Source organism: Mchenga conophoros, linkage group LG10 (genome assembly GCF_057382185.1).
Source record: "Mchenga conophoros isolate Kocher_MC1m ecotype Shallow Benthic linkage group LG10, M_conophoros_male_GT1.1, whole genome shotgun sequence".
Classification (NCBI taxonomy): domain Eukaryota; kingdom Metazoa; phylum Chordata; class Actinopteri; order Cichliformes; family Cichlidae; genus Mchenga; species Mchenga conophoros.
Genome location: NC_140535.1, coordinates 32,902,096 through 32,915,079, shown reverse-complemented (window position 1 = coordinate 32,915,079; position 12,984 = coordinate 32,902,096). Strand labels below are relative to the sequence as shown.

Genomic DNA, 12,984 nt, shown 5'->3' with positions numbered 1-12,984 from the left:
GAAACCATGAAAATGACCTGAACCCTGCCCCAGGCTTTAGTCATTTTCTATGTATTACATGACATGTGAACATGAAATATGCCTGAAGTGACTTTCTATTTATAGCCATTCCAGTGATACAGAATAAAAAAATCCTTCACTACTGTCACTACTGGTCTTTAGTTTCCATTGTCTTTGAAGAACATCATAACATGAGTCCTAAAGGCTGCGCTCCCGTTTTAGTGGGACTTTCCAGTTTGTTTGCTGGGTGAGATCAGCAGGCAGGACATAAGAGGGTCACTGTGAGAAAAAGAAATTGCTGTGTTTATCAAAAAGAAGAATTGAAATGGCTCTTGATGTTTTATCTTTTGTTTTATGTTTTATTGCATACCTGATTATTAAAACACAGTCAAACATGAGCAACTGGGGTTTCCCACCAAGCCGTGGTTTATAAAGTGTAGCAGGTTTTACAGAGCAGGAAACCACTGGAAAATTGCTAATTAGCCTTTCAAAACAAAAGCATCAATCCAGTCAATAAGAATTAAGCTAATTGTTTACTGCTCTGCTACATTCATATCTACTGTATTGAAAAGACCTACTGACTCCGATTGCTATACTTTTGTTAACCTCGATGACCAATTAAATATAATACTCGTAAACTTAAAAAAGAAATACAAAGAAAATATTTCTACATATCGCAGCGATTCATAAAGACAGCAGAGTCTGGACGAAATGTCAGAAGAAAGCGTAGCCAATTTGGGTCTTTCAGAAATGCAAGGTGGAACATTTTCTGTGTGCCTTCCTGCTGTGTAATTCTACACCGCACACGGAGAGTCTTCACACTGTGCAATTTGGTGGATTTTTTTTAACACCAGTCAACCCCCATTTTCCAGCTTGCAGGAACAATTGTTCAACAGCTTCAGGTTAAAAAGGTTAAAAAAAAAGGTTAAAAAAAAACGAGACTTTTGAGGCAGTAGACGTTTCCTCAAGCTGCTCTACCATCTATGTCTTTCCACTAAAAACTATGACTTTTGTAGAGAAAAGCACCATTTGTGCTCAAGCTTGAAAGACTCCTGACATAAATGCTCATTAAATGTCTGGTCACATTCATATCTGCTGCTTACAAACTAAAGATGTGATTCAATGTCAGATATAAAATGCCTGTGTCCACGTTTCACACAGGAAACTACAAAGGCACAAGAAGCCATCTACATAACCGTTTTCAGATCCCACAATGTGACCTTTAATGTAGTGTTGTGAGTGCATCATTGAGAGATGGAATGAACTAGAAAGAGAAATATGGCTTTCTGTCGCTGAAATCTTGAAACTGGTTTGACATTCAAGACAGAGTATAATAGAAGAGAAAGGATTCATTTGATATAATCTTCAAATGCCACCATTCGTCGCTCTTTGAAAGTTAGTTTTTGTCGTTAGACCAAAGTGAAAGCGTTTCGTAAGTCGTGTGCTTTTATTTTGAAACTCTCACCCGGATGTCCCGGCTGGTGGGGTATTAGAGTTAGCTTAAAAGCAGCTCGCTCCTCGAGTCAGAGCGAAAGTTGTCTCCGCTTGGAAAAGTGGTGAGACGGGACCCTGCTGTTCGCACCGCCGTTGCTTCGCGCGCTTTCTCCCGCAGAGATGAGGCGGAAGGAGAAGAGGCTGCTGCAGTTCGCCGGGCTGCTCATAGCGGCTCTGTTATTCCTCCCTAACGTCGGGTTGTGGTCTTTGTACAGGGACCGAGTGTTTGACAACTCTCTCTACACAGTGGATGCACCGATACAGGTAAGAGAAGCTCGGCTTTAACGCTCCCCGTGTCACGCAGGGGTGCTAAGACTTTAAAGGCAGTCTTAAAAAACATACATGCATCGTGTTTCCTCACGGTGTCCACTTGTTCTCGGTTTAAAAGACAAGCAGGGAGACGGTATAGCCTCGGTTTATTCTCGTTGAGACTGGGCATTCTGAAACAAAGAACACACTCTCATACAGGAGACTTTTAAACTACAGAAAACGCGTAAGAATTCACTTCAAGTAAGGAAAATATGTAATCCAATCTCCCGTATATGTTGTAAAATCAGGATCAGGTTCAGGATAATGTAGTGAGACGTGAAACACAGTGTAGCACAGTGTTGCTTAAGGTAGCCGTCATTCACTCAAAATAGTAAGACGTGCAGTAGAATTTGCAGAAGAGTGAGATTACAAAGCAACCCTCGCCTTACTTTAAAGCCTTGTAAAGTGTGGACAGAGCGTAGCTTCAGTAGACTGGTTGAGAAAGGGAAATCTGAAACAGAGAAAATATTCATATAGGCGACTTTAAAAGTGGGAAATATGAAAAAAAGAAAACTAGAAAACTATTGAGAATATCCACAAGACACATTCTTTTACCACTATCTAAAAAAGAAACATAGAATAAAGAAACCCATGTGTTCCCAGGTTCAGCACCATGGAGAGCGTACAAGCGTTGCTCAGGTTCAGCACCATGGACAGAGCCAAGGCACCTAAAGGATCGCAAGACAAAGTTTGTTGGGTGTTAGGACGATTTCAGCACTGTTGCTTTATTTCAACACATTAAACAATGAGATGTGTAACAGTCTGGCATTCAAAGTTAATCATCTTCATTGTCTGGATATTGATTGTTTTTCTGTGCTTAGCTTGGTTTTAGTGTAGTGGAACTGAGAGTTTTCTTTATGATGAACAAATGTAGATGCTTTCATTGTGGGATTATACGTGCTTCAGCATGAGCTTCCTGGCAGTCAGCTTTGAATCCCTCATTATTGATTAATATTAAGGAACTAATTTGTTGGCATGTCATGTGAAGAATAATAAGGAGCATCTACCAGATCGTAAAATTATATTCATGACTATTCTTTCTGATTGGTGAAAGTGCTTTGTCTTTTAAAACCATGATGATCCTGGTTGCTGTAGTGTCTGTACTGTACTCTATTTAAAAGAAAATGCAATATTTATTTTACTAAGGCTTCCACACCTGAGAGGCAGGGTACAAAAATAAAATAAAATAATAAAGGTATGCGGCTGGCGTGAGGCATCTGCTTGACATTTCAGGCACTTCCATTACAATTCAGCATTGTTGTAAAGTTATAAACATGGAGGATGTTGTAAATTTAAAAACTGTTTTTCACTCTTATTTGACATTGAGGTGCCTTTATTTGAGAATCATATGTAGAAGGCATGTATCGAGTGAAGAGCACAGCAACACTGGCTTCCTGCCCGTCAGTCATTGGCAAACGCTTCGATGCGCCTCACCTCTAATAAGAGAGACAAGACGAATGTTTATGCAGCAAGCTTCCAGTAGTGTCAAGGAGGTTCTCTTTTTCTTTCTTGTAAATTATAAAATGAAAACAGAGGAAGGCTGCTAATGCTCATACTGCTGACAGGCTTTTGGAATTTAAAATCAGTCCAATGAAATTTTTGGCTCGAATTAATTTTCTCTTGATTGGTAGTCCTTTAAGTGAGAAGAAGTGGCTGTCATAAAAAAAGCTTCAACATTGCAAATTCATTTAAAACTTTTTCATAGTATTTAGACTCAACATATCCAGCGTCTCTGTACATAATACTTTGACAAAACCATTCATTCCTTGATGTGTGAGAAGAAAAGCCACATGTTCAGCGTCAAATTTACACTGAACGCATGAAATGTTTGTTTTTTTTCTTTAACATTCCCTCAGTGATGAAGATATATCAGCTCAGTTTCTCTGAGGGATTAAACAACATTCAAAACCATGAAGTAAAAATGACCACTTAAGCATGATTTATGTGTAGATTTGTGGAAATCCAGCCTGCGTTAATGTTTTTGATGTTTTTGCATTCAGTCATCAGTGTAAGGTGCCCAATCACAGCTTTCCTGTTATTGATGCTTGCATTGATTTCTGTTCCATTCCCACTGTTGCAATGGAGTAGATGAGAGCCAGTGATTAGAATTGATCATCTACTGCCTGACGTATTCAGTTCCCTTTGACTGAACAGAGAAATCTACCTCTTGGGCTGTAGCCAGTGCCAATTATGAAAATTTGAAGTTCACATAGTAGATGTAAAACTGAGCAAGTTCCCCCTTTTTTTTTTAGCATTAAAAACACTTGTTTACTGTCTGGCTCTAAAAAGAGTTTGGCCTGTCTGCATATTTTCCCCTTCATAAGAACTCTGACTGGTGTGAATTTTATAACTCATCCACCTGGATGCTGCAGTGCGGGCTGTGGCTCATTTTACCGATAGCCGTCCCGATACATGAATGAATAAACTGGATGTTTCTGCCACGTCTGTGCTGTTGGTACCTGTTGAAGCCTTTTAATGTACTTATCTGTCTCATATTATAGTCAAAGAAATCTGAGCTTCAGTTTTACTCAATGAAAATTTATTATTTTATTAGTTTGCAAAAATGATCAGTAGGTCATCTGCATTGTGCCTATGTGTTTTGTAGATGCAGCATGACTTTTGTCTTCACAAAACAACATGTCAGGGGCAAAACTGCTAATTCAAAACTAGTGGGTGATCTCACAGTAGCACAGTCCATTTTATATAGTGCCTATGACAGAAAAGGCTTCCTTTCCATTTTTCAATTTAACAGCTAAACAGTAGGGGAAATATTAGGGCTACTGAAGATTAAAATAATAATAATAACATGAGTTATAACCCTGAATTTTAGAGATTCAAGTTGTAAACTTATGAAAATAATTACTTAAGAAAAAAAATTGAGTTTTTATTTTTCACTCAAGGATTCATATGCTGAACTTAGTAAATACGGCTTTTACTTAGTAACCTCCCAGTGACTGAACACAGAGAGCCAGACCCCTATTTCAATAAGGAGAGATCACGTGGAAGAATTGAACATTATTGAGTGAGATAGAGGAATTAATGTATTTGGCGATTAGACTCCAATAACCCATCTTGGAAGAACAAAATTGCAATGTGCGTTTGCATACATAAGATTTTCTGGAGGAGGACAGACATTTGTTTAGAATTCTTAAAGATGTCGAAGCAAGCTCCTTTAAGTAATTACTTTGGTGTTCCTCCACCTCCAACGGATGCGCACATGCGGACCACTTATGTGCACCCCTGTATATAAACATCCATGACACCTTTCATGTTTCTACACCTTATAACGGCAATACAAAATGAAATATATTAATCACACGTTCTGTACATAAATATTCCGTACATAAATATCAATAGTGTGCTTTCCTAATCGTGTCTCCGTGGGAAAAAAAAAGAAAAAAAAAGAATTTAATTTAAGGGATCTCCAAAAGTTGATTCTGTTCATCTGGACGTAGCGTTTTGTGGGAGAAACGTTTCGTCACTCATTCACGTGACTTCTTCAGTCTCAGCTGACTGCAGGTTTCCCCAACCTTAGAAACAGTACATTTGCATAATGACTGAAACCAGCCCACTGAGGAACAATGGGCTGGGAGGTCAGTTCCTTAATCTTAATTATGCAAATTCTCATGACCATTGATCAACAACCACTGATCAATGGCCATGAGTACCATTCACAGAGAGTTGGGGAATGGCTGCAATCACAGCATTGTAATTTAAGGGAATTCCTGACTTATAAAATATATTCATCTAAGGAAAATGTAATATGCAACTATGTAAGCAACAAGTTAATGGGGAATATTTGTGCATTAATATAGTGTGGTAAAAACCAGCTACGTCAAATCTCCAAGTCAAAGCCCTATATTCCACATAAAGACCTTGAAAAGCTTATCCATGCCTTCATTACTTCGAGACTGGACTATTGCAATTCTCTGTACATGGGCCTCCAATTCTCTCTCTCCTCCAGCATTTGCAATTAGTTCAAAATGCCGCAGCACGCCTCTTAACTGGTGCCCAGTTACCCAGCAGACCTTCTCGACGTGTATAGCCCCAAGAGAATGCTCAGATCCTCTAACCAACTGCTCTTAGTGCAACAAAGGCCCCGACGAAAGACTAGAGGGGACCGAGCTTTCGCACCCAAACTCTGGAATAATCTTCCTATCAATGTCCGCATATCAGATTCCATTCAGTCGTTTAAATCATGCTTAAAAACTCACCTGTTCCAGCTAGCTTTTGATGCAAATTAGTTTGGACTTCCACCTGGTCTCCAGTTGTGCTATGTAACTGTAACTATAATTGTTTTTAACTTGTTTTGTTGCCTTTGTTTTAATCTGCTTTGCTACCTTGTGTGAAGCACTTTGATGGACACTGTCCTTTTAAAATGTGCTATAGAAATAAAATATTGATTGATATTGATTTGCAATTTTTATGTAATTTAGGTATATGAATCTCTTTGTGGTGGTTTTTGTCAAAATGTATTTCCTCTGTAAAAAAAAAAAAAAAAAAAAAAAAAAACATATCATGCTGCGAGAACATCAACATCAGAACAATAATGCTGTCTGATTTACTCACTTGTGCTGCGTTCATGTCATGTGGGATTGAAGTTAGAGATGGAAAAGCTTGTCATTTGCCACTTAGATGAATTTACAACATCAGGAAACTTAAGAGGTTTGTGCAGTTATAGATTTGGTAGTGTGAATGTTAAACAACACCCTGAATACGCAGGGAGGCGCATAAAGTGTTAATTTTGCATTTAATTCCCTTCATCAGGGATTTTAGTTAATATGAGCTGTCTTATTGTTTTTCTTTTTATGCATTTGATGTATTGGAGCTCAGAAAAATCTGAGTCATCGATCACGCTCGCTGTTGTGAATTAGGAAGCCAGTTTACTCCCACTTGACATAAAGTGCCATTATTTCTGTATCATGTGTACTGAAAGGCATGGACTGAGCGAAAAGGAGGGAGACAAACGGGTTAGGCTGCCAGCACATCATCATCCAACCCTAACATTTATCTTATTTTAACCTCTAATGGCACAGAAACTCCTTTACACTGTTGGAAACCGGCTGCAAACATTCATCTTGTCTTCTGTTTGTTTCTTGTAAACTTTTAATAGCTAAAGACAAATGGAACAAAAAACAAATAAGGGCAAAAGGAAGGAACAATATGTGTGTCTGTGCTCGGCGTCTGAGTGCTCCCTGTGGGCTGTTATGGCTTCACTGAAGTAGATAAAAATCAATACTCTAATCCCATTCAGGCTTTTCCCACATAAGTCTTGTTAGAGACGTTTGTAGCTGATATTTTCTTCCCCTTGTTGGTTTCTGTCTGCTTCACTTGTCGACTACACATCGCTTAAACCATCAGAATGAGATCAGAGTGTATTCAATACAAAAAGGGTGAGCCACATTCTCATTCATAACCAATCTGTCCCACGGATGTATTAGTTATAACAGGATATAAATGAACAACATTTACATTTATTGTTTTTTTTTCTTAGATGGATTTACCCAGGGAGCCGGACATAGAAGGCTTTTCTGGTGCTATGTCCTCATTTGCACTTTTTCATATCCACATTTTTGCATTTCTGCTTGACCCTCAGTCATGAAACCGTAAAGAGTAACAAAACATCATTTGGGAATTCTCAAACCACTACCCGGACCCAGGACTCATTTCCACAATTTATGTGTAGATTCAGTCACAGCTATAATATCTCAAACTGGTACAATTAAAGCCAACAGTCTTTCCACAGCTTTGCACCACCAAGGTTAAGGATTTCCACTTAAGGAGCATGCCTTACATTTGATTTACACTGAACAGAAAATTACTGACATGCTTACTGTGGGTCTTCTTCCCTTATTTTTATCTCTTAGTCAGTTCGTAACCTCTCAAACCCTTGCTTATTATTCGCTTGAAAATATCCCAGAATTTTGTCAATAACAACCGAAAGTAAAAATGTAAGGTAAAAAATGGACAACCTTGGGCTCTGTCACTGAAAGACACTTGGGGAAGCTGAGGCACACTGATGTGACTTAACCTAAAAATTCTCAACACTGACTCTGAAAACATTTTTTTTTTTTGCGATATGTTGATTTTTATTCCCTATAGATTTGGTTGTCAATGCAGTAATATGTAGCCTGTTCTTATTTACTAGTTTAGTAGTGAAGAGTGGGCAGGAAAGAGGGGAAGAGAGAGCGGGAGAGGGCATGTAGCAAAGGGCTGCTACATTTCAGCCATGTAACATGTGGTCTCCTGCTTCATCAGTGACCTAAACTGATACATGAGAACCTGAGTGGTTTTCAAGGAGAATGAGGCAAACTCTTCCAAACTGGGATGTAAGCAATATGTTTAAATGCAATATGAATGCAGTGTGAACGAATTCTCTGTGTTTGAACCGTCAGCCCTACTTTCACCGAGCGCTGAATAAGACTAATCACTTAATGCGACTGAAAGCTTTGGCTGCACCTGTTGGTCTGCACTTCAGCACTTTGTCTATGCTTTGTTGCGTAGCGTTGAATTTTCATTTTATTACTATGCTGAAAAAGTTTTATTCTGAAAAGAAACAAAAAAATCCACTGTTTGATTTAAAAACAAAATGGCCTTGAGATAACTGTACTCACCAGTGTGGCTAAATGCCTTTCAGCAGCACAGTGACAGCTCTTTCTATTAAACCAATTGATTTGCTCCTCTTAACCATACCGAGCATTGATCGCTGTAGTGAAGGAAGGAACAACCTGTCTCTGTGTTCTCTGCTCAAAAAAGAGAACCCAGCATGACTGTGGCCCTGCAAATCAGCCTAAGTCGATGCTTCTAATGGGGCAGATAGAGAGCATGTGGGATTAGGGAAGCCAGTGCAAATCACATCTGTTTCTTTAGTTAGTGGCAGCAAAGCTGAAAGGCAACATGCAAAGCAAAGTTACTCATCTGTAGTACGAGTTCTGCTGACGGGGTGATATTTAGGATGGTGTGGAATGGAGGACTGCAGGGTTGCCACTGCAGCTGATGGTCATCTAACGTTGAGCTTCATAACCAAAGACACAGAGGTTCAGTTTATTGTGACATTTTAATTGAACCTGAGCTCAGTCATTACTGCAGATGTGCTATGCATCCATGAAAATAATTTTCTTTCTTTATCAGTGTAACACTTCGCGTATTTCAGGAAAGTTGATGCATGTGTCATTCCTTATTTATTGCTGAATTATTGCTTGTTTCCTCTGTGATATGAAACATCACAGATTCCAGTTTGTAGTGAGAATGGAGTTACGGACTCACCTCAGTGATTATTTAAGCTTTAATGTAGTGGAAATTCTTCAGTTGTTGTTGAACATTCATTTGTTTTCTCACCTGGAGGCAAACATGCTCACCATTTTAGTGTACTTCTGAAGCTTAGTGCTGTTCTGTGCTTGGGGGCTGATACTGGGGCCTTTCTGCCAGCTTTGCCTCTGGCTATAGATGTGACAGGAAGCTGCTCTTTGAGCTTGCAGCACCAGAAATTCTGTGCGGTGACCATTAATCAGAATCAGAATCAGAATACTTTATTGATCCCTGGGGGAAATTATTTTTTGTTACAGTGCTCCATTTTAAACCAACATTAAGACAAGACAGACAATACGCTAACTAAGAATAGTACAATATATACATATATATACATACATACATACATAAGTCACTTATAAATAAATATTTGGAAAAGAAACATGTGTAGTTGTACTGCTTCTTTGCTGCTTTCGTCTCCCTCAGACATTTTAATAAGGAGCTTATATGAACAGCTGATGTGAATTCACACAACAACCAGTGAAGGCTGCAATCCCAGCATTTCCAGCATATTATGCAGGGTGTATTTTTGTGGTATTTGTCTTGTAGTTTTTCAAAAACTAACGGGTTTTGAAATAACCGAAACCATTGGAAATAAATACAGTTTAGTTCATCCTGTTAAAAATAACAAACGACATTAAGTTATCTTTTATTGTTTGTACCTTATATCACCCGGAGATGATGTTTCTTGTGATTTGGATTTACATATATAAAACTGAATTGATTACTCATTGAATTACTTTTAACCACTGTTTTGTAAAGTAGTGGTTAGCCTTGCCATCCCACTACACCAAGATCAAGGGTTTGAATCCAGAGCGGGCTAGTGGATACCTTTTTGTGTACAGTTTTTATATTCTTTCTGTGCCTATGTGGGTTCTCTCTAGTTATGTCTCATGTTAGGCCTCAGTTACACAGGCCTAGATGACCTGGTGGCAATCTCTGGTTGTTAGGGAAAAATGTGTCTAATCCTTGGTGAGTGATTGGTGGCTGTCCCTGGGTGGAACTGGTTACAAAAAGGGTGCTAGACCAAAAATGTTGTTGTGAAGTTGTCGCTAGCAGATTGTCAAAGTCACCTGTGGTTTGCATTGAAGTTGGTGAAACTTGAAAAAGTGTGATACAAACTGGGAAGAGAACATTTACCTTCAGAGTAATAGTGGTACCTTTTTGGTTCTAGTAGTAAGGCACCACTTTTACTTTGAAGGTGAACAGACTCCAGGTTCATAGGTTAACTTATGGTTTTAAATTGGTTGTAGGTATAAATGTGAGTGTGAATGACTGTGTGTCTCTATGTGTTGGCCTTGGTTTCAGCTCCAGCTACCCTGCAGCCATGAAAGGGCCAAACGGCTAAGAAAAAATGACAAGACTGCAAAGCACCAGACTGATCACACTGAAGTCCCATTAATACAATAGAACCTCACAGTTAGAGTGACTTGTCTAGCTTAGTTCAGTGGATGGCAGCTACTGTAATGCATCTCGATTTATTTAGATTTTTGCTGATTCTGAAGTCGAAGAGCCAAAAAAACCTGCAGCGTTGATTTGGCCCAGAGTTCCATCTGCTTACAGCAGAATGGAAGCAAGCACTGGAACAAGCAAATACCTTTTAGCAGTAGTTTATGCATAAAATATATTAACTTGCTCAGTAGTATTAAGAGCAGTTTAAAATCAGATATCTGAAATGTTTACCAGCTGGATCTGTCAGCAGCTTACATTAACATCCTTTAAGCTGTGTGGGGAAAACACTGCATTCAGCTCTTTGGTGATATCAGAACAGTTTTAAACTGTTTCTTAATGAGGACTATGGAAGTTCTTTTTCTGTGTACAAATATCCAGCTGACGTTGTATCTTAGTTTGAATCTCCTAGTGTGTCCTTTTTCTGTTCTTTGTTGCATTGTAATATGAAACATGAGCCGATACAAACTCTACACACTGAAATAAGTAGTAGACAATACAGGCAGACTCCTGTGGTGATTGGAAATGTAATTCTACAATGAGTCTATTGTTTTAAGGCTTTCTTACAGCCTACAGTATGTCCATTTAGCCACGATAATATTTGTGAGATAAGGCTCTGATAATGAGAAAAATAACTGTTCTTTGCAAACGAAGCCATCGACTGAAGCACTTTTTGAAAGAGTAAAGTAAGTCCCTGCCAATTTTTCCATGTTACTTTTGGGAAAAACAACAAACCTTTGTCTACATTCCACATATTTTCATCTTTGATTTCTCTCTGATTTGACCAAAGAAAGGAGCACAAGACTTTATTTGGTCTTCATGTTGCTTGGTGGGAGCAGCAGGCGGTCCAAAAAAATTCTGTAAGACCAGTGTTTGCGTCGTAATCCATCAATATCTGAGCAGAAAGTTTGAAACCACAGGAAGCAGAGAACTCCAGGAGTTCTGGCCTCTCTGTGGTCCTCTGCCTGCTCTCTCCATCTCAGCAGGACTTTGGATAATGACTCCTTTTGGGAGATAATGGACTGTGCAGTGGCCTTGCTGAGCTCCTCTGCAAGGGGAGTTTGGAGTGCCTCGCTGCAGGGATCACTGTCGGGAGGTCCTCTGCCTCAAGCTCATGTCTAGCTCAGATGAGACAGAGAGCAGAAGCCTAGAAGGATTTGCATGTGAGTCACAATGAGGTTAATCAGCCAGAAGCATAGTCTAGATCTTTTGCAACTTACCTGAAATAGCAGAGTACGATTTTGTAACTATGGCTCTCAGGACTCAAGTAACATAACAGTATTACTCAGTGGATACCTGAAGTGTTGCTCAAAGTGTTGTTTAAAAGCTGTGAGTTTTGTAGAGTGTGTTAGCTGGCAAAGAAAAAAACAAGCACAAAGATACTTTATACACAGAATCACGACCCATTAATTACCTTTGGTACTTCTGATTGTACAGTTCTACGATTGTAAGATGGAAATGGATTTTTAAGTGAATAGAGAAGTTGCGCTTTCTTAGAAGATGGAAAAAGGGATTTTGACCCTCTAGCTCAGATCAACTTGTCTGTCAAATGCCTAAATATGATGGAGGAGAAGAAGAGGGTAAAGCAAAACATGAAAAGCAGGTAATTGTATCACATGAGGGGAGTATTGACCTCGCACATTGAATTGCCAGCACTGTTTTTTATCAGATGTACTGCTCAGCTGGTAATACTTTATTTTTCTTAATGCCAGACAAAAGCAGTCCGATAGCGTTTATCTGTCTTTCATTTTCCCGCTGACTGTTTGTTTAGAACAGATCAGAAAGTGGTAGAAAATCAGCAAACAATCTGTTTTCAAGTTGGAGGAAGAACATTTTTTGAGCAAGTCCAAGAGACTCTGGTAATGATGGTAATCTTGAGCCATCTTATGAAAAAGGAAGCATAAAGCTTATAATAAAACTAGGAACCACTTTTGATATTTATAATCTTTATTACTAGAGGGACATGAAAATACCTGAAAGCCTGAATATAGCCTGAAGTTTGTGACATTGGAGGAGGCCATTTTTGTCATGGTCCTGGGTCGTTGACCCAGCGTTTTGTGTTTTGTGATTGTTTTCCTCTGTTCTAGTTATTCTGTGCCCTCCCCCCTTGTGTCTGGTTCGGGTTCTAGATTTCCTGTTTTGTTTGTTGTCATTGTGTTCAGCTTGTCTCCTCCGGTCCTCATGTGTATTAGGTTCAGCTGTTCTTCCCTCCTGTGTGTGATTACCTGATTACCTTGTGTGTGTATATTTAGTGGGTGTCGGTCTGTGTTCATTGTCGGCTCGTCTGCATTTATCCGTGTATCGCTGTGTTCTATGGTGTTCCTGTCTCTGCGTCTCTCTGCCCATCGCCCCTTTTGTATGGTCTCAGGTTTGTCAGTTAGTTCTCCCAGTTTAGGTTTCTTCAGTTGTTTTGTCATACCTCAC

At 39.2% G+C, this 12,984-nt stretch overlaps 1 protein-coding gene across 1 annotated transcript in view; it reads left to right on the top strand.

The window, feature by feature from the left end:
• Window positions 1-1,479: 1,479 nt before the first annotated feature.
• LOC146566254 (polypeptide N-acetylgalactosaminyltransferase 10-like) overlaps window positions 1,480-12,984 on the top strand; it is a 91,648-nt gene continuing 80,143 nt past the window's right edge. Inside the window, exon 1 of the mRNA XM_085289853.1 lies at window positions 1,480-1,758. Within this exon, the coding sequence (XP_085145979.1) occupies window positions 1,615-1,758 (144 nt within the window). The 5' untranslated portion in view covers window positions 1,480-1,614. The remainder of the gene's footprint in view (window positions 1,759-12,984) is intronic.